Source organism: Pteronotus mesoamericanus, unplaced genomic scaffold (assembly GCF_021234165.1).
Source record: "Pteronotus mesoamericanus isolate MK-2021 breed Mesoamerican mustached bat unplaced genomic scaffold, CSHL_Meso_final scaffold_31, whole genome shotgun sequence".
NCBI classification, from domain to species: domain Eukaryota; kingdom Metazoa; phylum Chordata; class Mammalia; order Chiroptera; family Mormoopidae; genus Pteronotus; species Pteronotus mesoamericanus.
In genome coordinates, this window is record NW_026555312.1 from 13,980,128 (window position 1) to 14,002,959 (window position 22,832).

General features: G+C 45.9%; 1 protein-coding gene across 4 annotated transcripts in view; it reads right to left on the minus strand.

The window, feature by feature from the left end:
- The window catches only part of GMPR (guanosine monophosphate reductase), a 41,251-nt gene extending 18,894 nt beyond the window's left edge, over positions 1-22,357 (minus strand). For 2 of the 4 annotated variants that reach the window (XM_054591868.1, XM_054591872.1), the window contains exons 1-4: positions 22,002-22,357; positions 15,243-15,362; positions 12,351-12,434; positions 8,108-8,281 (exon numbers count right to left, since the gene is read on the minus strand). In XM_054591868.1, coding sequence (XP_054447843.1) covers positions 8,108-8,281; positions 12,351-12,434; positions 15,243-15,362; positions 22,002-22,088 — 465 coding nt within the window. In that variant the 5' untranslated portion in view covers positions 22,089-22,357. Of the gene's footprint in view, positions 1-8,107; positions 8,282-12,350; positions 12,435-15,242; positions 15,363-19,245; positions 19,479-22,001 lie in introns of those variants that run through there. The other 2 variants (XM_054591871.1, XM_054591869.1) reach the window with 2 other exon arrangements.
- Between the last annotated feature and the right edge of the window lie 475 nt (positions 22,358-22,832).

A 22,832-nucleotide genomic window follows, 5' to 3' on the forward strand; every position in this document is an offset into this window, starting at 1 on the left:
ACAGGAGACTTGGCAAGATGCCTGACTAAATTTTCACAACTGTGCAAAGCCTTATTTTGAGAAATGCATCCCTACTCATTCTACTCATTTTTTTTTTAATATTAAAGCCCCACTATCCTTTCACTGAATTGATTCCCAGAGGGAATTTTTCTTTTTTAAACCTAGACAAAGTAACTTCTAACTTTGTACAAAAGGATCTTGGCAGAGGGCGATAAGGAGGGCTCAAAGCTGCTTTAATCCAAACAGCATCTGACAGTCGAAAATGACAGGTGGTCCAGAAACAGGGCTAGAACAGATGAGAGTAAATGATAAAGGTGGCACCGCAGGTCAGTGCAGAAGGGAACAACATCTCAGCAGAGTGAGCTGCGAAAGGTATCTCTGGGGAACAGACATCGATTATCACTCCTACTTTCCACCAAAATAAGCTTCAGGTGGATTACAGAGTCACTAAAAGTTATACTCCCCCCAAACTTAGATGAAAACCTTGAATACTTGTGATAAGCATAAAAGTGAAAAAAAGCATAAACACGGTTCTGTCTACCCGAAAATAAAAAGCGTGTATACATATAAGCACACATACTCATCCATACTAACTACCAGCAACACGAAGAAGCGAACAAGCTGGTGGAGAAAACGGCCTGCAGTTATGACAAGGGGTCCCTCGAATTCAGCCGTTCTTCCACATTGACAAGGAAAGCGCTACCACCTCATTAATAATCACCGGAGGGCATGGACAAACGGATGAAATAAAAGCAATCAATTAACACAGCGCAAGTTGAACCTCACTAATAATCAATGTTAAATTACGATACCAGTGAGGCACTACTTGTCACTTAACAAACTACCAATGACTATAACCATGAAAAGCTAAAGAGAAAACAGGCACTTTGTCTCTCTGCGGGTGAAATGTCTGTTTTAGTACGAATTGTCTTAGAAAGCAAAATATCCACATAGAAGAAATGCAAAAATACATATATCCTTTGATCTAATAAGTCTACTTCTAGGATTCTTTCCCAGGGAAATAATCATATATGAGGTCAAAGAATTTAACAACAAGGATGTTATTTATAACGGTGCGAAATAGCAAATATACTCCCCAAAATGGGAAGGGTTCAACAATCTAGGGCCCATTTAAGTGATGCTTTTAAGCTTGGTTTCATGGCATGTCAAAAATGCTAAAATGCTTTCAGTATAATATTAGGGGAGACAAAAGAAAATAGCAAGATCTCCTTGCATTAAAAAAAAAACACCCCACAAAAGTCTATGTGTATATGAAAACATACACAAGATGCTAACAAATTATGTCTAAGTGAAAGTATTGTCTATGGCTTTTTTAAGATGTTTTGGATTTTACAGTAGAAACTGTATTACTTTTATTAAATATAATTCCTTTTTTGGTTTTTGGTGTGTTTGTTTTTTTAAACACAAGGACCAGCATAAGTTCTGTACCCAAGAAAGAACTTAATAGGAACCTTAGAAACAAGACTCTCATTCGTCTTCACTGGTTGACCTGCTTGGAAATAAATTTTTAAACTTTTAAAAATAAGATAAAAATAAATATTTAAAAATAAAATAAATGAAAAAATAAAAAAAAACTTAAGTTACTTTAAGCTCCCCACAGTGTCATGTTCAAGGTTGATTTTTTCCCCCTAGTGTGCTACCTACAAATCATCGTATTCCAAAGGGCCTACTTTACACAAAATAAAAGAATTCAAGTCAGTTTATGATGGATGAACCACATCCGGTCCAAGCACGCAGGACAGCGATACTGTGTCATAGCCCAGAGGCTTGCACAGGTACCCCCGGCTCCCCTCTGCTACCTGTGTGGCTGCTCAGCCACAGGCCAGGCCAAGGCGGCCCCAGAGAGGGCTGCTCATGGAAAAACCCCGCTGATGACGCGCCTCAGCATGAGGAAAACACCACAGGAATGCCGATGACCAGCAGAGGATGAGTGAGTTTCCACTTGCAGGAACAAAAGCTGTCTATTCATGTTTGAAATAAAGAAGGGCAAAAAAAAAAAAAAAAGAAAGAAAGAAAAAAGAAAGAGAGAGAGAGAGAAAAGGAGAAGACCAAACCAGAAATGAGAATGACACAAGAGTGTGGCCAGGCTCCAGTGAAAGCCCCAGGCAGGCCCAGGCCACAATGTGCTGGGGGGAGGGGCGATTAGTGAGCAGCTTGCTTATCTTGCCCTGAAGCACCACGTGTGGGCAGGAGACTGGACTGCTGCACCCAGCAGCACATCCGGCTGTCACTGATCATTTTTGGGGCAGCCACAACAAAACGGAATCCACGGAGCCTTATATGGGCACCAAAGCTGGCAAGCGGAGATCTCCACTGGGCACCCCTCTCCCCGGGAGACCGCACTCAGCCGGGCAATGACTGCTCCTCCAATTCAAGGAGGGTGAGTGCCCCAGGAAGAGACATTCAAATGACAAAACAAATATTTCAAGGACTTTTGTACCACTTTTAAAAGTCCTCTGGAGAAACACCAAAATCCAAACTGTTCTGCCCCAGTTTTTCCAGCTTTCCTTTACACCTGAGTATCTATGGCAAAGTAAGTTCAGAAAGACCTGAGGTCAGACAATGAACCTCCTACTTCCCACATAATTTTAAGAAAATCACTTCAACTCTGAGTCTCAACCTGTCTTGCTATAGAATCACCAATCATACCGGTTTGCACAGTAAGGTTTACCGTGGCAGCTGGGGTACAATCAACTGTTAGTCCCTCCCCTTAAGAGTGACTTCTGTAGATTGCTCTTCTACTCTCTTTTTTCTTTCTTTTTTTTTTTTTTTTGAGTTTTAATTGTGGTCAAATATATGTAACATAAAAGTTACTGTTTAAATTATCTTTAAATAATTAAGCACATTCACATTGTTGTGCAACTACCACCGCCATCCATCTCCAGAACTTTTATTGTCATCTCAAACTAAAATTCTGTCCCATTAAACCATAACTTCTCTACCCACTTTCTACTGACTCTTCTAAGGCCCTTTTCCAAGAAAAATCCTTTCTAGAGGAAGACACAAGGCAGGGGCCAGCAAACTGCAGCAGGCTGGATTTGGCCCATGGGCCACAACTTGCCAACTCCAAATATAATATGATGAAACCTAATGCCAGTCAGCATCTTGTGCAAAGTACACGGAAAGTGGCATCTCCCTACCCAGGGAACCAGGGAGTAGGAGACGCTAATAAGGCTGTGACCACCATGTTTCATGTCACATCAATCTATTTGCTACATGACTCTCAGAGACAAATATCACCTGAATCTCTGAGGCTCTCATGGCTTCTACCACAGGTTCAGTTCACAGAAGTTCAGTGACAACAAAAAATCCAGGCAGCCCAGCCTGAGAGGTGCTCTCAGTCATAACGAGTCCCTTGGACTCGAGTGAGACACACTTGACTATGTTAAGGCTTCCCTCAACGGATACCTGCAAGGAACACGGGAGAGGGCGCACCTCTCTGGGAAGCAGTACAGAGCGGGACGTGTCTCCTGCAGCTCCGACCATGACTGCGGAGAGGAGAATGCAGACAGGTGACTGAGCCAAGGGCCACGGGCAGAGATGCTGAGGCCATGGCTACCTGGGACAGGCCACCAGGGGCTGACCTGGCATTCCCCAAGGGCACAGAGCTGGACTTCCAGTCTACTCTAAGAGCTCAGGTGTCACAGACCCTCCTCCTCACAGGACCAGGTCAGAAAGAGCCACCAGCACAAAAGCGTATCTCAGACCCAATCCAGGGACTTCCGCGCCCCGGGCAAGCCTGAGCTGGCATGCGGACTGGTGGCCGCGTGGTCTAACAGGGACATCACAGGGCCTGGGGGCAGGCTGCCTGGCTTCAAACCCTAGGCTCCATGATCCTTGGAAAGTTCCTTAGCCTAAGACTAAGTGTCACATTATTGAAGGCAGGTGCTATTATCCTTACTCCAGGATTTGTTATTGTTAAACGAGAGGTGCCTCATCCTTGCTACTGGCTCTTCCAATAGCACCTAGAATGTACTGACTTGTTACATTCTTCTAACAACCAGTGCCCCTACGGGACCCTTCTCTGCCAAAGATGTTCTCTCAAACCCCCTCTTCCTCCTTCCCTACATGTGGCAAGGCTTGCCCGAGGCGAAAGACAAGAGAAAAGGCTGTGCACCTAAATCCAGAGCGCACTGGGCAATGGGAGCGACAGGCCCTCACTCCCAGCGCGGAGCACCGGAATTGCGAGCCTCTGCCAAGTACATTTCTGAGCACCTCTTCTGTTCCCTACACTGTACCAATCAACACTCAGCACCCATATTATATACCTTACAGTTTCAAAGCATTGTACAAATAGTAATGCACCCTCACAATGCCTCCAGAAGCCATTAGGAAATCTCAGTTCCATAAACAAGGACAGAGCACTGCAGGTTTCTGAATGAATCACAGATTTCAAGGGTCAGTGCAGGAAAAGGATGGCTTAGGAATAAACACCAACCTTGCCAAATGCTCCTGTTCATTGCTGGAGAAACCAACAAGAACAATCACACAACCTTGACCAGCCAGCAGCCGCTGGAGAGGCACTCGCTGTTGATAGCTGCCCGGAGGGCCATGGGAACTCAGTGCCAATCTCGCCCTCCCAGCCTCATCCCCCATAGCAACTCCCAGGCTCTGCACTAGCAGCAACCCCCTGGCCCTTGTCCTACCGGCCTGCCCCGCTGCTGCACTGCCCACTGTCCCTGGTGTTCGCCTAAGGGTGGCACACAGGCTCTCTGTGCCAGCTGTTGGGAGCATGCACATGGAACCCTCCGGGGCTCCAATGCATTTCTGCTTTTTTAAAAGAAGTGGTATGGACATGTTTACTCCCTCTTCTCAAAACTGATGACTCCGTTCCCGCCCCCCACCCCGCCGCCATCCTTTCTCCATCAGCCTTCCACCTCCAACGGTTCTCAGAGCGCATGCCCGCATGTCACTCACTGGCAACTCCTGTTTGTAAATATCGCACTGGTCACAAAACGCTGCCCTGCCGGACCCCCAAAGTAATTCTCCAGCCACGATTATCCTAGACCTCCTTTCAGAGGCGAGGAAAATGAGATTCAGAAGTTTTGTGACTTCCGCAATTGGCTCAGCTCATGTGGCCACACCAACTTTGGGGCATTAAGTTAGTGTAGCAATTTTCAACCAGCGTGCCATGAGAATATTTAAAACATGCAATATTGGACTATTTAGTCAGGGGCACTCACCTCTTCTCCCTTAGACCGTCAAATAAAAAAAAAAAAGACAACCACCAACACAACAATAGCCTTCCAGTGTGAATGAATCAAAATCACCCTTGTATACCTAATTTTCTGTCTGACTGGCAAAAAAATATATTTTTTGCAGAATTTTAGCAACTAGGTTATCTTGCCATGAGGTGAAAAGGATTGAAAATCACTCAGTTAGTGAACCTAACTGTGTTACAACCAACAGCAAAGCAGAGGAGGGGACAAGGGCTAGTGAGACATCTGGGAAACAGCAACAAGGATTCATTCCAGGCCCTGGCCAGTGTGGCTCCGATGGCTGGAGCATCATCCCATACACCAAAGGATTACGGGTTCGATTCCCGGTCAGGGCACATGCCTGGGTTGTGGGTTCGGTCCCCTATTCAGGGCACAATCAATGTTTCTCCCTCTCTTCCCCACTCTCTAAGATCAATAAGCATGTCCTAAGGTGAGGATAAAAAAAAAAGATTTGTCCCAGGAACAACGGTAACACAGAAACAACATGCATGCATCACAACCTGCTATTGAACAAAAGAAGATACAGGAAACACAACAGGATTTCCATTTATATAAGGTTCCAACGCAGGCAAGATGAAGTGGTGCTTCTGGGGAATGCATCAGTAGGTGGTGAAACCAGAGACACACGAGGAAGGAAATGACCACCAGAGTCAGGGTGGGGCTTCTGAATGCAGGGACACTGGAGGACAGCTATTTTATTTTATGACTATTAAACATACAGGTTTTATGCACGTTTCCATATGTAAATCTTGGTTCACTACTTAATACAAGAATTACTAAAGAGAAAGAAAGTGGAACCGCTAGGCTGACTCATTAGATCCACGTAATTTCTGATTCTTTAGCCTTCACAGGGAACTCATACCCAAAAACAGATAGATAGGAAGCACGACTTCCCAAGTTTCTTAGTCCCTTGTTTCTTCAGGGCTGTAAAAGCAGTAGAGGTGAAATGGAAATTTCTGGAAAGATCTAGATTCCACCACCTCAGACAAGACTGTCCACAGCCATCCTCAGCCTGCATTATTTCTGACTCTCCAAAAGGAATAAAAAAAAAAGACCCCTCCTAATCAACAAATATTTGTCATGCTCTTTCTACCATCCAGCTGCTGTTTCACAGAATTTATGTTTAATAGTAAATGCTGGGCAGAGCTTCCAGGACCAAGCTGGGGGGCAGGGCTCCTGCTCCCCCTGGAGTCCAGCTTTCTATTCTGTCTTTCCTGAGACAAAGTTACCACAGGTGCTGGGGTAAAAGAGCCAGTGGGGCCTGACGACAACCCATCCTTCAGTCACGATTGAGAGCAACTTCATCACCCCCCAGTACAAGCATAAAACAGCTCAACCTCCTCAGAACTGGGAAGCAGGAAATTGGTTACACGCATATTGCCTAGTGGAAGAAGGGTGCTTTATTACCAAAGTTAACAAGGATGGGGCATGTTAACAAGTCTCAAGGAAAGACCTTGGACCTTTCACTCAGAACAACCTGTCTTTAAATCCCAGCTTTACTGTTTAATGATGCTATGACCTTGTGAAAATCCCAAAGTGTAACAACGAAGTAAGAGCTTAAGATTCCTCATCGGTGCTAAGTTTGAACTGCAGTTTCTACTCTTTACAGAGATGTGAAGAAGAGGAAAAAAAACCCACATGTAAACTTTCCAGAACACAGTGGGCACTCAATAAATGGTATTACTATTTTTAAAAAATGGCACTGGCAGTACTTTTACGGAGGGTAAAATAAATGTTTCTGTTCCCCACCCAACTGCTGACACCATACAGCTGGTTGATCTTGGGACAATTTTTGATCCTTTCTTCTCATGTGATTGGAAAACATAAAAATACTTATCTTAAAACTCCTTGGAAATCCTTACCAGAAGTTAACTCCATCAATAGAAATAATTCCTGTCTCCCAACTTCCTAACACTGATAAAACATGAGGAAGAATAAAATTTAAGAAGGAGACTTAGGTAGCTGATCTAGTGGTCAATCTTTAATTGCCCTGTTAATTCAGACCAGTAAAGACACACATAATTACAATATAGATTTCCCAAAAGCCAGATTAACCTTAACCTGAGAGTTTCTTTAACCTTACAGTTTCTAGTTCCCTTTTCTGAAAATTCATACTTCCCAGCAATAACAAATATATATTCTAACTAATGAAGGTGTTAATAATTATGAAAATACAAAAAAGGCAGGAAAGGTAAAAAATAAAGATGCTAGATAAAATAATACGCCAAGTAATTGGCCAGGAATAGTTGAGTCTGAAGAAACGTTCGTACTACGGATTCAATTCCTGCAGCAGCAATTTCTACTGGCAGGTAGAAGTAGGGTGTAGATGGTATAAGTATGTTACACTAAAACCCAAGTACAGTGGGTTTTTCATTTTTAAAAATCTGATCTCTGGCTCTCCCTCTCAGGAGCACGTCTGTGCCTTTCCTGACCCCTCTTCTTCCCTGCTCCAGGCACGTTACCTTTGCCCTTCTCTCTCCTAAGCTCCCAGGGCCTTTCTTCTGCCTCCGTAACTTGTTTCCTGAGCCTACACAGCCCAGCTGGTTCACTTCTACATAAACTTTCTCTTATAATGTGAAAAAAAATTGACACAGACATCTGTTTAAAGGTATCACATGGTAAGGAACTTTTGAAGATATTAAGCAGAGCTAGGGAGCCAGTACCCTATGATGTTGATCTGGATTTTGCTTTTTACAGAGGTGAACCAGTTTTCAGATCTTCCATAGCAGCTTCCACTTTTTCCAGTGATTTTCAACTAGTCTTCTAATAAGAAGGCACCAAAAGCTCTGAAGAAGGTATAACTCCCTTGACACACTCAACACCTCTCTTTTTGCTTCCCCCTCTACAGAATGTTCCATCATACCTACCATAATGGTGTGTTCTGGAAATTTGGCACGGACAAGTTTCACAAATTCCACAAAATGCTCCGAATAGCCATTGGCCACATCCAGGCAAATAAACTTAATCTGCGGCACAGCTTCCAAGATGCTGCTCATCTTTTCCAGATCATTCTTCCCACTGCCGGAACTCACAGCTACATGCTATACCAAAAATAAACCAAAAGGTGCAAGACATGAACAGTGAATAGTATTCAGAAGTCAGACCCTGTCTCCATCCGTTCACCTGTTCTGGGGACAGTACATCAACCCTCTGAAATTACCCTGATCAAATACACACACAGCAGACCTGCTCAAAAAATATGCAGCAGCAGAGGTAAAGGACTTTCACTCGTTAAATTATCTAAACCTTACCCCTGCTGTCTTTCCCACCATTAAATTGCATATATCCTTAACCCTGACCCTTGGCCACAGAATCTTTCTAGTAAACAGTTTATTAAATATTTGGGAAATCTTGTCCTTGGAGTTTGTTTACTTTCCTCAAGCTCTCTACGTGGAACTCCGAATCGTGGAACTGCTGGTGCAAATTCTCCTCCCCCTGGAGCAGAGGAGAGTCACGAAAAATGAAGAGGGGGCCAATGAACTCGGGCCTCCTTATGCCAACTCTGTGGCTATCACCCCAAGTACCTCGCTTTGGGGGTCAGGAGGAAGGAGGGAAAGATGTCTAAAACGCCCCTGATAAAACTTCTTCTGCCCTGCCTGGTGTGGCTCAGTGGACTGAGTGCCGGCCTGCAAACCAAAGGGTTGCCGGTTCAATTCCCGTTCAGGGCACATGCCTGGGTTTCAGGCCGGGTCCCCAGTTGGGGATGTATGGGAGGCAACCGCACACTGATACTTTTCTCTTTCTTCACTCCTTTCCCCTCTCTCTAAAAATAAATAAATAAATGAAAATCTTTTAAAAAATAAACAGAATAAAATCTTTTATTTTCATTTTTACTCCCATACAATATGAATACAACATGCAAATTGTAACCCAAAGAGCCATGAATCTCAATGTTCCTATTAAAAGGGCTGAGTGTCCCATGGTACGAGAACAAAGGAGACTTAAGTGGTCTTTACCAACTGCACTTAGACATGTTTACCTCTGAAGCCACCGCCCCCCACTCTGGGACACCCCCTCCCCCAACCTCCCCAGCGCCAGTGCCCTCCAACCCGCCCATCGCATCCTCCAAAAAATGCTCTTTGAGAAAAGACCTGTTTTTTAGCAAATGCTGCCTTAGTGCAACTAAGCCACAGGATTGGGCCCAGAGTCGTATCTCACCTTTATAAGAATATTGTTAAGAACATTTTAACTTATCTCTAAACCATAAGCCACAGAGTAGGGATGTATATTAATATCTTTGTTATTTTCAAAAAACCACAACAATGTAGCTACAACCCAGACACTCCAGTTTCCCTCCATGTTGCCAACCTGACCAGCATGCCCAATCCACCCATCTCTTTCCCTCCCACAAGAGCTTTGCTATCTTTATATCCCTCTTCATTTCTCTTTGTGTTTGGCACGTGCAAGTCAAGATTAGTTAGTTTCTCTGAGGGCTACTGAGTTTTTAACATTTTCCCTTTTCATAAAAATCAGCCTTTACACCGGTGGGGGCCAGGGCAGTCAGTCAAACGATCACACTGGGTCAGGAAAGCCAAGCTTCCAATTAGCCACACGGTGCCCCACACGCACCGCCTTCCCAACTTCTGACAGACAAGGAGACGAAGGTGAAAACAGTATGGTTCATCTGAACACAATACAGCAAAAATGAAGCAGCTACTATTGAGCTGAAATTATTTTATCTCCCAAACCACCTTCTCACTAATCAAAATCCACACACGATTAAAGTATAGGACCAAAAAAAAAAAAAAAAAAACCAGTGCAACCTCCAAAGCAGTGCAACCTGCCGTCACTGCTCCATCACAGGCAGCCTGACCTTCGCGGGGAGCGTCTCCGCTGCAGAGACGCTCTGCAGGCACCAGCTCAGAGCCACCCACCCGTGCCAGGGGGGTGGGGAGGCACTATACTTGGGGCTTTCTGTTAGTTTCAAACTGCCCTTTTTAAATAAACATAGTAACAGCTTTAAGGAGACGTAATCATACCGTACAATTCACCCATTTAAAGTAGACAATGCCATGGTTTTTAGTATATTCAGAGTGGTGCACCATCAGCCATCACAATCAATTTTAGACCATTTTCATCACCATCCCCGCGCAAAAATCTGTCATACCTTAAAGGCCTCACCCTCCCTCAAGCCTCAGGCAACCACTAATCTACTTCCTGTCTCCACTCATTTGCCTATTCCTGAGATTTCACGTGAACAAAATCACATATGTGGCCTTTTGTGTCGGGCTTTTTCAGTTAGCAAAATGTTTTCAAGGCTCATCCAGCTGTAGCCTGTATCAGTACTTCATTTCTTTTTATGGTTGAATAATATCCCATTGTATGAATATACCAGATTTCATTCATCAGTTTATGTGTTACCATTGGTATTTAGCAAATGACTGATGAGAAACAGGAGGAAAGGGACTTGGGCATTGAGCTTAATAAACGGGAATATTAGCCTACTCTATCAGGAAGCTACAGCTTTTCACACTCCAGGGGATTATAGCATTTCTCCACCCAGAAGATTAACACTCCTCTGTCCTCCCTCAAGTACCAGATAGTTGGGGGACACAAGCGGAAGTGCTGGACCACAGAGGCCTCTCAGTCTAACTAGAGGGTGTAAACCCATCCAAAGCCCACAGAAGACTGGGAAGTTGATTGGTTCTTCTGAAAAGGCACCTGGTCTGTCCCAACCCAAACTAATATAATCCCAGGGGACAAAGCAGTGCGCCTCTCCCCGCCCCCCATGACCCACACTCAGCCCACGCACTCATGCATCCTTTTGCCACAGCCCTGTGGCCTTAGCAGCCACACAGACTTCACCACCGGGGCAGCCGAGGGAACAAGCTAAGCTCCCTGGATGGGGACTGAGACCACCTGTCTGCAGGCTGCAAAGAACTAAGCTTTAATATGAAGCAAAAACTCTGGATGCTGGCTTTTGTCTTGGCTTTGCTGAGGAAAGGCTGGATTTTTTTCCATGGCGGGACAGAGAGAGCTGAGACATTGGACAACAGGTGGAAGCTTCTATTTCTACACAAATAAACCATTCTGCCACACCACAAGCTCCTGTGCACGGGTCCTTGGAATGCTTTCCTTGTGACACCATGAAAGAACCTGCTGTATTCTGCTGCGTATAATGTGCACATTTTTTAGGGAAAAATAAGGATGCACATTATACATGGGCAGTACAAATTCTGAGTGTACTATATAAATGTTTTTAATGATTTTATTTATGCTTATGCATTAAAAGTGTAACTCTAGAGAGCAATAACAATATCCTTATGCATAATAATACCGAGGAATACAATGATCTGTTTTTAAATATAAACAAATAAAACATTGAATTAAAAAATTAAAACGAAAGATTTTTTTTTTCCTGAAAAGTTTGGGCCAAAAACGTGGGTGTGCATTATACATGGGAGTGCATTATACATGGCAAAATATGGTAATTCCCACCAATAACAGACAGGTATATGGCTTGTTTCTACCTTTCAGCTATTATGAACAATGCTGCTATAAACACCTCTGTACAAGTTATTGTGTAGACATACACTTTTATTTCTGCTGGCCTATGCCTAGGACCAGAACTGCTGAGTCATATGGTAACTCTTACGTTTAACTTTTCTGAGGAGCTGCCAAACTATTTTCCAAAGCAGCTGCATCATTTTACGTTCTCACCAGCAATATAGGAGGATTCCACTCTCTCCACATTTATGCCAACACTTGTTACTCTCTGCCTTTTGATTATAGCCATCCTGGCTGGCATACTGTTTCTTCAACTCCAAAACAACTTGTTACAATTAGACCTTTTTTCCCCTAAGTCCAAAAGGAATGGTCGCACTGGGTCTAGCCCTGGCAGGTAAAAGAGGTCCTCCCCAGGCTCTCACAGCACCTCGCCTTTCAAGGGGAAAAAGCAGATATCCCTTCCAAGTCAATCCTAATAGTTTCAAAACAGGATACAGAACAGGTTTCCTTAGCAAACCCTTTGCAACTACAAACGGCTGGGGGACCATAATTGCATTTCCCCAGGTCTCTCTCAGGTGTCGTTGTGTCTATCTGCAGCTGATTAAAATCTTTTTGACAACCCCAAAGATTTTCCACCCTCTGCAACAAAGGCAATAGTCATACCTGCAGGCATTCTGGGTGATTAGTGGCAAAGAGCTTCCAGTCGTCCAGGGTGTAATGCTTATGAATTGCTGTAAACATGGAGTGCTAGGAAACAAAACAGCACCATTAGGATAAGAAGTCAATTGAGCCTCCTTCCTCCATAAGGTGAGGGTGAGTCAACCCCACAAAAGCATCGGGTGTTCCTGCCAGTCATGTTTAATTAGCTTTGAATATGCTCCTAGGAGCCAAAAACAAAGGTTAAATCGGTAAAATCACAAAAGGGGTTTTTCTGTCCTAATCTAATCAGACAACCCTGCATTCAGGCCTCAGGAGGCTCTGCCAGGAGGCAGGGGTGGGAAAAGGGAGAGTCCTCAGCCCTGCCCCAACTGAGCACCTGCATTAGGCCAAGTGCAGGTCTCCTGCCAAGAAGGGCGTCCTTAGGCAAATTCTGCTTAGCAAACCCCAACGAACCTCAGCTTATACCTGAAAGCTTTTCCTTGTGTTCACACCCTAAACAATTCTTGGCAAAAGCTAAACCCATCAGCAGGTGGTATCCCTAAGAAAGGAAATTACATAAATTGGAATATTAAATCTACGACTATCAATGTGGCATTTATTAAGTACCTACCTTGTGCAAGCAGTTTGCAACATTATTTCATTTACTTTGCAGGACAACTTCGTACAATAATATTAGCTTTGTGGACAGAAAAGAAGCTTAAGAAGTTGGAATTTAGCCAGTCAGAGAAAGACAAGTACCATATGATTTCACTCATATGTGGAATCTAATGAACAAAATAAACTAACAAACATAATAGAAAAAGACTAACAGAGAACAGACTGACAGAGGGGAGGGGTGTTGCAGGACTGGGTGAAAAAGATGAAAGGATTAAGGAAAAAAAAGAAAGAAACACAAAACCTCACAGACACAACAGCAGGGTGTTTCCCAGAGGGTAAGGGGGTGGGGAGAGACTAAAGAGGGTAAAGGGGGGATAAAAGGTAGTGGAAGGAGCCTAGACTTGGAAGGAGACAATACAACACAGAGATGAGGTATTATACAGTTGTACATCTGGAACTTACGTAATTTTACTAACCAACGCCACCCCAGTAAATTCAGTTTTAAAAAAATTTTAATTAAAAAAAAATTAACAAATGCTTGGTCGGTAAGGGGCAAAGGCCGGCATCAAAGTCAAACCCAACTGCAGAGCTCAGGTTCCTTCCCCAACATCAGGGCCTCTCTCCTAACTTTTCGGGGTCCATTTCTTCATCCGGTTTCCCACCTAAAACTAGGTCTTTATCAACTTGCACTACTCAGAGGATCCTAGAAATAGAAAATCCATAGTACCCACACATGTTTAGCTGTTTCAGTGTACACTGTCTAATTAATTGGGAGTATTTCCCGTGAAAATAGGAAGAGCATAACAAGTTGTAAGTTTTTCGTGGACTAATAATCTGATATGTGAATTAATCAGGGCTATTTATTGCTCCCTGATTCCAACCCCTTCTACACGAATACATAATCCATTAGTAGCAATGGCTGATCACAGAGCAAAGCAAGGAAAAGATGGGGAGAAAAAATACAAATTCTTTTAGCAATGGATTTATTAGCCTCTGGCTCAAAGCTCAGTGGGGGCTGAAGGCTGACAGATAATACAGCTGACTGGTTGTGGGCTCAGATGGACCACAGCCTACGCCATTTTTTGAGATCATAATTTGTTTGAAGATGGTCCTTCTAAACACTGACTAATAATGACTCCCAGCACCTCCTGGGGTTAGGCTTGCTGCCCACAGCAAGAAGCTCTTTCGACTAATTGGATTTATTTTTTCACTTGGCAGGATTATCAGTGGAAATAGATACACATTCCGTGTGCATCTGACAAGTAAATGTTGGCATCTAGAATGAATAAAGTGCATTGCGCCTGGGACACAGCTGCATGAAATGAAGGTCCTGCCCACAAAAGGCTTTTCCTTTATTTTTCCCAAGGCGAGAATACCAGCTACTCCATTTACAGGAAATTAGTTTGGTAACTAGCTAAAAGCGACCTTAAGCTTGTACTGTGATCAGTCGGTGTAAACCGAGAGGCAAATCCCTTATTCTGGGTTTGAATCTTGACTCTGTCTCTACTTAGCTGAATGCCCTGGACCAAGTTATCTCTCCTCTCCCTCTCTGCCTCAGTTTCCTTATCTGCAAAAGGAACCTACCTGGTGAAGCTGTGACATTATATCCAATGAAATACTGTTTGGCATATAAGTGTTCAATAAATGGTTTCTACATATAATGCAACAAATGCGAAAGCACAGACTACATACGAAGCAATTCTGTCTTCATTTAATGACACTCACCCTCTTCTTATTAAATAACATGGCACTCGACTAACTTTACAATATGGCACAATGTCCAACTTTTTTCTGTATCTCTAATTCCTAAAACTACCATGGGCATCTTCAAGGAAGAAATGGATGTGGCTCTAGAACATCTCATCGAATGTGAAGTCCAGGCTCCACCCATTTCTGACTGAAAAGAGGGGAAGGAAAAAAGTGACTCCAGTCCCAGCTGGTGTGGCTCAGTGGATTGAGTGCCTGCCTGCAAACCAAAGGGCCGCTGGTTTGATTCCCAGTCAGGACACATGCCTGGGTTGTGAGCCAGGTCCCCTATTGAGGGCACATGAGAAACAACCACACACTGATGTTTCTCTCCCTTTCTCCCTCCCTCCCCCTCTCTCTAAAAATAAATACATAAATAAATGGTCAAAAAAAAGGGGGGAGACTCCAGCAACAATCAGACTCAGGACTAAATAGTTTGGCCACAGCCATTGACCCAGTGTCTCACTTTTCCCTGTGTCTGAACAAGTCCAGGGTGGGCTCCTGACAACCCATCCAGTATGAGCAGCAGAGGGGAAACGCCCACCGTCCTACCTGTGACATCACCACTGCCATCTCAAATGTCCCCACGGTGTCCATGTTGGCCACAATGATGGGAATCCCTGAGTAGGTCTGCTTTGAGTTTCGAAATGTGAAGGTACGCTCAAGGTCCACCTATTGGCAAAAAAAAGAAAGAAAGAAAGAAAAATGCTTTGCTCTTTGCTTGACTTGGGCAGAATTTCTAGAATCTGAAGCAAGTGGGAAGAACACTAGCAAGTGTATGCCCCTTAGTCGCTGGATTCTCTTAAGTGTTGGCCAGATATTCCAAAAACAGGGGAGTCTCTGAGGAAACCCGGTGCCAGGCTGTTATCCAAGCGTGAGAGCTGAACCCAGCTCCTTAGTATCCTCAAATGCCAGCACAAGGCACTGCAGGTTCTGCCATCCAGCCCAGCCTCCAAATCCTAAGTCCTCTCTCCTTCAGTAGCCTCTCCCTTCCCACAGCCACCCTCTGTGCCCAGCCAGGTCTATCCCAGCCCTACGTACCCACATACCTCTGTCCCTACTTGCAAGCACTGGAGAAACCGCTCCCCTTCTGAGGAAATCCACTCCACTCTTCCCTGCCAACCAGGGCCCTCCCTTTAACTCTCACCTTCCACTCCCAATTCCCCCTGCAGTGAGCTGCAAACCATTCATTCCTTAACCTTTCAGCCTTCTCAGCTGTTCTGTAATTAGGAGCATCTTTCAAAGAGCTGGGGGAGTACACTGCAACCATATGTCTCTGCATATAAACGCTTGTTCCTCTGACTGCCAACAGCTGGAGGGGAACCTCCAATTCTATCATACCCCATCTTCGGGGCACGTACAACTAACTCTGCTATCAGGAGAGCTAGGCCATGGTGGTGGATTCGGCAAAAGCAGAGTGCTAGGTGCTCACTAGAGCTCGCAGAGTCACACCACTTCTCCGACCCAGGGCACATCCCAGGCCTGGATGTTCGCAGATCCAGTCCTCTCCCTCTCCTGCCACGTTCTCATCACACGGAGGCCGCCTCCTGCAGGCTCCACTTCCCAGATTGGTTTCTGGATGGGTTCAGCCAATGGGGTCACTGAGTAGCAAACCGGGGAGAGTTAGGAAGTTGGGAGGAGAGGGCCTGGGTGTAGTGGGGTCGTTCTCCCAGAAGCCCTCTGCTGTGGCCTGCAGGACCTTTGTCCCAGCTCTCTCAGGGTGATCCTAGCCCCGGCCTCAGTAAGATCACCTTCTCCCCTTTGGAAGTGGTTTCTCACTGCTGCCAATAGCTTGGGTGCCTCAGTATCTCATCTGGCATCTCAGCAGTGTCAGGGTATCTTGCATTAAATTCTCTCTTGTAAATATTTAGCACTGTTGTTTCCTTTGGCTGGACCCTGATGGATAAAGACCCCAAGGAGAACCAGCAAGAGGAACACAGGCGTGAATCGTAAGCTTCTGAAATAGGCCGGATCTGCCTACATTAATCCTGGCTTCAAAGAGTACACCAGCAATAATCATTGCCACCCAGTGTTTATCTAGTTCCTTCCTTTATTCTTTTTCATTTCAGACAAGTTTCACTTTTCAATCAACACATCAAAAAAAACACCATGGGACCCCTCTGGCTCTTGCTTCTCCGCACAGGGCTCCCCATCCACCAGGCTTCCTGGGAGAGTGATGTCATAAGCATGTCCACCTTGGCCTTAAACAGCAATCACTAGGGGAAATGGAATGCTGCCACTGCCTGAGCATATGGGGCGGGTCATCCCTTTCTCGACTTCCTCATTATGATTCTTGATTCTACTTCATTGAAAGCAAGTTACATTTAGACTCTGAACTATAACTGCCACGGTCCATTTGTTGCAACCTTTTGTGCTATTCATGGCCCTAGCATTCTGACTTCCCAGGCCAAAATTAATCAGAATTCCTGGGTCTCAAATTACTCTTACACTCCTCCCAAGATGCTGGAGAAGAAGTGCTATACTGCACACCTAGCTGAGCTCACAATGCGTTTTTCTTGACACCTCAAAACCTATCAGCAGCAAGCACGCGCGCGCACACACGCACAAAACCAGTTTTTCATGGAAAAGGTCAGCCTTAGCATTAAACTCTTCCCCTCAACCCTAGTCCTCCCCATATGATAGATTCTATGCAATCCTTAATTCTGAAAATGATAAATAAAATTATCTTCTCAATTTTATCAACACATACACAAATATACATACCACAGACCGTTGTTCGCTGAGAGAGGTAACTTATTCCTCTCAGGAACAAACATAGCACCTCCAAATTCTCACTCTGCTAACCTGATTTGAAAGGGAATGTAATGTAATAAACCACCCCACCCCAAACTCAAAAGTAGATATTTCTGCAGCCCTTTAAACTTACTTTCATTAAAGTCAGCCAACATTAGAGGGCCCGAAAGTACAAATGGAAGCCCCTACCACAGTTCTAAACACCTCAAGGTAATAAGTCAAGCTAACAAACTGCTGTGTCAATTTTGTTCTATCCTCCTAACTGAACAAACAAGTTCACTAATGACCTAGAAAGCACCAGAACATGAAGAACCAGGGAGCCAGCCTGGGCCGGCAGCCCACGTCCCCTCCTCTTCCCACCCACACCCTGTGTGCACGCACAGGGGCACCCCAGTGCACACACTAAGTCCCCTGCACACACGCCCCTCCACTCTGCCAAACACCTGCCACTTGGCCACTCTCTGAGGTCAGAGGCAAGCGTACCAGCAGCATGGATGGCTCTTGAGAAAACACACCTGAGGAAGAGGCCCTTAAAGTCCTTGGAATCAGCTCCAAGTCAAGAGGGCAGGTAAATCCAGGATCTTGAGTACCTGGAGAAAGGTCTAGAAGCAACAGTACAGCCCACAGGCCCTGTCCAGTGAGGAAGGGGTCAGAGGACCCTTCTGCCTAGATCTGTGGATGGTACTGATTAAAGCAATTATTCATCATCTGTGTAACCTATAGATCATTAAGTCTAAGTACAGGGACAATGCCTCTCACCTTTGTAGTTCTATTGGATCAAAAGTGGAATAAGTTAACATCTGATCAAGGGACAAGAATAATGTCATTCCAGCCCCCAGCCTTTCTCAAGCCATGCTTTGTCGGCCCGGCCCTCTGGATGTGCTCTGTCCCCTGGAAGTGTTACCATCAATTCTCAGGAGGAGCCCAGGCAACTGCACATTACTAGACATTTGTAGACAGCCACAGGCTTCCACAAATGGAAAGGGTTCTCGTGGCCAGTCCAGAGCATCCACGCACACATGAGAATCATCAGTCCAAAATACACATGCTTGGGCTGCCTCAAATGTAATCAATCAGAACCTTTGTGTTGGAGACAAGATGTGGATTTTTGGAGAGTCTTCCCGGGTGATTCAGAGGCACCCATGAATAACAGGTTTGATCAAACTCATAATTTCATAGACCAAAGCTGTTATGGTTTGTGTCTCCTCCTAAAGATGTTAGTTCTAACCAATGTCTTATTTGGAAATAGGGTCTTTGTGGATGATTGTGGTAAAATGAGGTCATTAGGGTAGGCCCATTCCAATACGGCCAGTGTTCTTTCAAAAGGGGAAAATTTGAACAGACACACAGAAAGAGAGAATATCATGTGAACATGAAGGTAGAGATCGGGGTGACGCATCTACAAGCCAAGGAACGCCTAAGATTGCCTGTAAACAACCAAAGTCTGAGGCATGGGAGAGATTCTCCTTTGTGGCCCTCAGAAGGAACCAACTCTGCCCACATCTTTATCTGGGACTTTAGCCTCCAGAAATGTGAGATAACAAATATCTTTTGTGTAAGCCTCCCAGTTTGTGCTGCTCTGTTACAACATCCTCGGGAAACAGATCCAGAGGCAAAGATAATAAAATAATTTGTAAAGAGCTTGGACTGCAACCCCGGTTTCCTTTTTCCCAGCCCAAGAGTCTCTCCATCTGCCAGGTCTCATCCTCGGCTGAGGCTTGCTCAGGCTGGACCAGCACTCTTCTCACTGGACCACTGGTGAAACAATTACTACAGAGTGTTAAGGAGACACAACACTCACCATGTCATGTCCTGTTTTCCCTGTCCTGGGACAAGCAGCTGGTTTTCTGATGCAAATTCTCCGTCATACCTGACTTCCAAAGTCAGAGTTGCATTAATTTTTTGTTTTGCTTTTCTTTAGAAAAAGAAAAAACCTTACTAGCATAAGGACTAAGTTGGGACATATGAGCCAGGAAAGGATCCCGAAAAAGAATGCACTCAGGGAGTCAAGGGCATGCAAGCTCCAGGTCTATCCGATAAGGACAAGTTCTTGCCTCAGTCAACAAACGTCAATTCCGGAAAAGGTGACCCAAATGCCCCCCTCCCACAGCCCTGTGGTGGCACTTTATTTTTGTGTGCCAGGCTTGCGAAGTCGTGGGTAAAGGCAAAGAATGGACAGCCAATCGAGATGACGGCCCACCTGGTACAACCACTGTAAGGCCACCTAGGCCACCTCCACCTGTACCCTTTGCCTCTGGAAGGTGACTTCAAATTCATTGTATGCGACACTTGTGGAAATGCCCTAGCAGGAACACTCCAACTTCCGAGTGGGAGGCCATGCTTACTCTCCATTTTCCTGCTCACCAGGGTCAGCTCACAGCAAAACTGTTGCAGTGATCAACCTTATCAATGGTCGAAACCCTTTCTTCTTAGCCAGACTCTGCTCTCCTGGGGAACGTCTTCTGTACTGGCTCCACTCAAATCTGACCTCTGGTTTGACTCAAAGTCAGTCATTTATGATTCGGCTTTGAAACTGCACTCAGGTATGACTTCTGCCAGAGGGCATACATTTGGCTTCTATCGGATTGTGCAATGAAAAGTTTTTAATCTGCCAACAAAAACATTTCAGGCATCCACAAGCAAACTTGGAAACACTGAGAGGGGGTTAGGAGCCTGACTAGATCCAGGCCTAACTACCTCCCTCAACATCAGTGAAGCAGGCAGTCAGGTTAAGAGGGGTAGCCGGCCAGGCACCCAGCTGCCTGGAACACCAGGAAGTTAAACTATTACAGGAACCAACTGGAAAGGCAATGCCAGTTAGCTCAAGTTTCCAGGCACAGAGCTGAAAACTCCCACAAAAGGAGAAATATGAAAACCTTTCCCAAGGACATAGAGTTCTCATTGTAATGTGTACATGTAGCTGGTAAGGTGCTATCAGAGGCTGGGACATTAATAGTTTCAATCAGCTCAAATTATGAAACCAAATGATATCATACTATTCCCTAGGAAAGAGTAATTCATTCTGTTACATAAATTCTAAATGTTTCATCTTCTCAAGATGTTTTCTCATTCAGAAAATACATATAATATACCCTGTTTTAAACATATAATTTTTCTTAAAAGTTTCTCTCTACTAACTGAATTCTGAACAAATATTTAAAGAATACTGAGGCCACCAAATTATGAGTCCGCCTAGAATCCTCACATCTCATCTTAGTCTGGCCTTAGGTGCTGACCACAGCTTATCCTGGGGGAGGCCCAGGGCAGCCATGCAAACTGTTTATTTTTCTTTCATGAGTCTGCCCCCATCTTTAGCACCTGAAATAACATGACGAAGGACAGGCACAGAGCCATCCAACCGAGGCTAGCATGACAAGAGTTAACCATTCCTCTCTTGCTTCTCCAGTCCTGTCCTGTCCCATCTTCTCCATGAAGCCTGACAACCCTCCTGCCTGAGAAGGTGACTTGGTTCTGGTCACTGGCTAAAGCGGGAGGCCTCTCGTATCCAAACAAGCCCTTGGCTGACACTGCCACTGCAGCTGGGCCTGGGCATCGGTGCGCAGCCCGCCGATTTATTTACGGTCTTTAGGGTAGAATGTGCCAGACAGTGGGCTGGCTCAGCCTCCTCCTGTGTATTCCTGTGGCCCCAGCCTCCAGACCCAGTCCAGCTCCCTCGCCTTCCTCTTCGGCTCTCAGCAGACCAGGCAAAGTCACGGTCCCCAGCACACACCACTCCAAGGGGCTCTGCCTTCCTGTGCAGCTAGTTAGTTTACCCTTCAGAGTTTGACCTTCCTCCTCACCAGCAGAGGCATCCCTACCCCCACCCGGAGGCTATTTCCAGCCCAGCGTCCACCTGTTCTTCAGGCTTTGATCCAGTTCACCACCCAGCCCACGCCTGCTCCACTGCACTCTGTGCCACTGCTCTCAGCTTCTCTAGGACTGAATTGGACTTTGGCTGTCCAGGAGGTTGCCACTAGGCAAAGGTCCCCAGCCTCACTCCCAGCAAGGTCACTGAAATGCAGAAAGTACATCCTGAACTTTTGTCTTGAAGTTTCCCAGTTTTTCAGTCATCTTAAATTCCATTGCTGGACCTGACACTAAACCAGCAGCAGTTTTCTGCACTGAGAAACAGGGCCAAAATCACAAGGACCTTCCGTTGTTTTTCCCCTCCGTTCATGATCTGGCTCCGCTGTGTCCTTTTCTCCCTAAATGCACCCGTCCAGCCCTCCCATGCTTTCTCACCACTTGGCCACTTCATCTTTGCCCCCTCCACGGTCTAGTTCTAATGTGTACTTCCCGTGGCCAACCCTACCTGCCGAATTTAGAATTGTAGGCCCTAGCTGGGTCCCTTGAAGACACCTCCTGACCTGGCAGGGACCCAGCTGGTTTGCCCTTTCTCAGCCGGTGGAGAGGAAGCGGGCACAGGGGGTCGGCACCCCAGCCATCCTCAGACACAGAAACCTGGCAAGGTATTACCACAATGCACCGCCTCCACCCACCTCCCCTGCGCCACTCTGGAAAATAACCCGCCCCATGGCGGCTTTCAAAGAGCCCCACCTCTGCTCGGCTCCTGAGGCTGCTTCGCTTAGGTCGGAGCAGAACATCCTTGAAGTCCAGCTTGAGGTCCGCATCGATGCGGGGCATGGTGCGCGGCGGCGAGCAGTCTGAGACAGGCAGTTCCTTCCTGAGGCGCCGGCAAGTGGGGCGGGGACGTCCTGGGCGTGGGACAGAGACGCAGAAGCGGGGGACGCGGGGGGACGCAGGCGTGCGGTGGAGTGTGGGGCTCGCGGGGGACACAGGGCACGGGTGAGGAGATGAGGTGCGGAAGCCCGTGCTCACTGGCTGCTTGGTGCGCACTGCGCCCTTAAGGCCGCCGGCACCCCCGTGGCGCTCTGCCCGCCAGGACTCTGTGGTGGCCCAGCCCCGCCCCCGCGTCTGGGGCCGGGATAGAAAGAGGAAGGGGAGGTCCGGCAGGTCAGGGACAGGCCAGTGGCAAAGAAGTCCACAGTGTGTGTGACATTTGTAACAATCCCACTCTGTCCCTCCCAGCCCTCCTCCATTTACAGCCCTGCTCGTTGTGGTGCCAGTATTGGCGCTGGGGGAGGAGGGGATTGGGGGGGTTGAGGAGGCGGGCCTGCATACCCTCTTGTTGTCACAGATGACGCCCCCCCCATAGGGAAGAGAGACGGCCTGTGAGCGCCTTACCCAAGGGAAAGGCCAGTGCTGAGAGGTTTTGCTTCTCCTTTCTCTAGTTTCAAGCCCAGTGTGCCCACCAGGCGCTGAGTCACACCTTCACGTGCCAAAAAACAAAACAAAACAAAACAAAACAAAACGGAAAAAAGAAAGAAAGAAAGAAAGAAACCCTCGGGAGGTCAAATAGAATTAAGG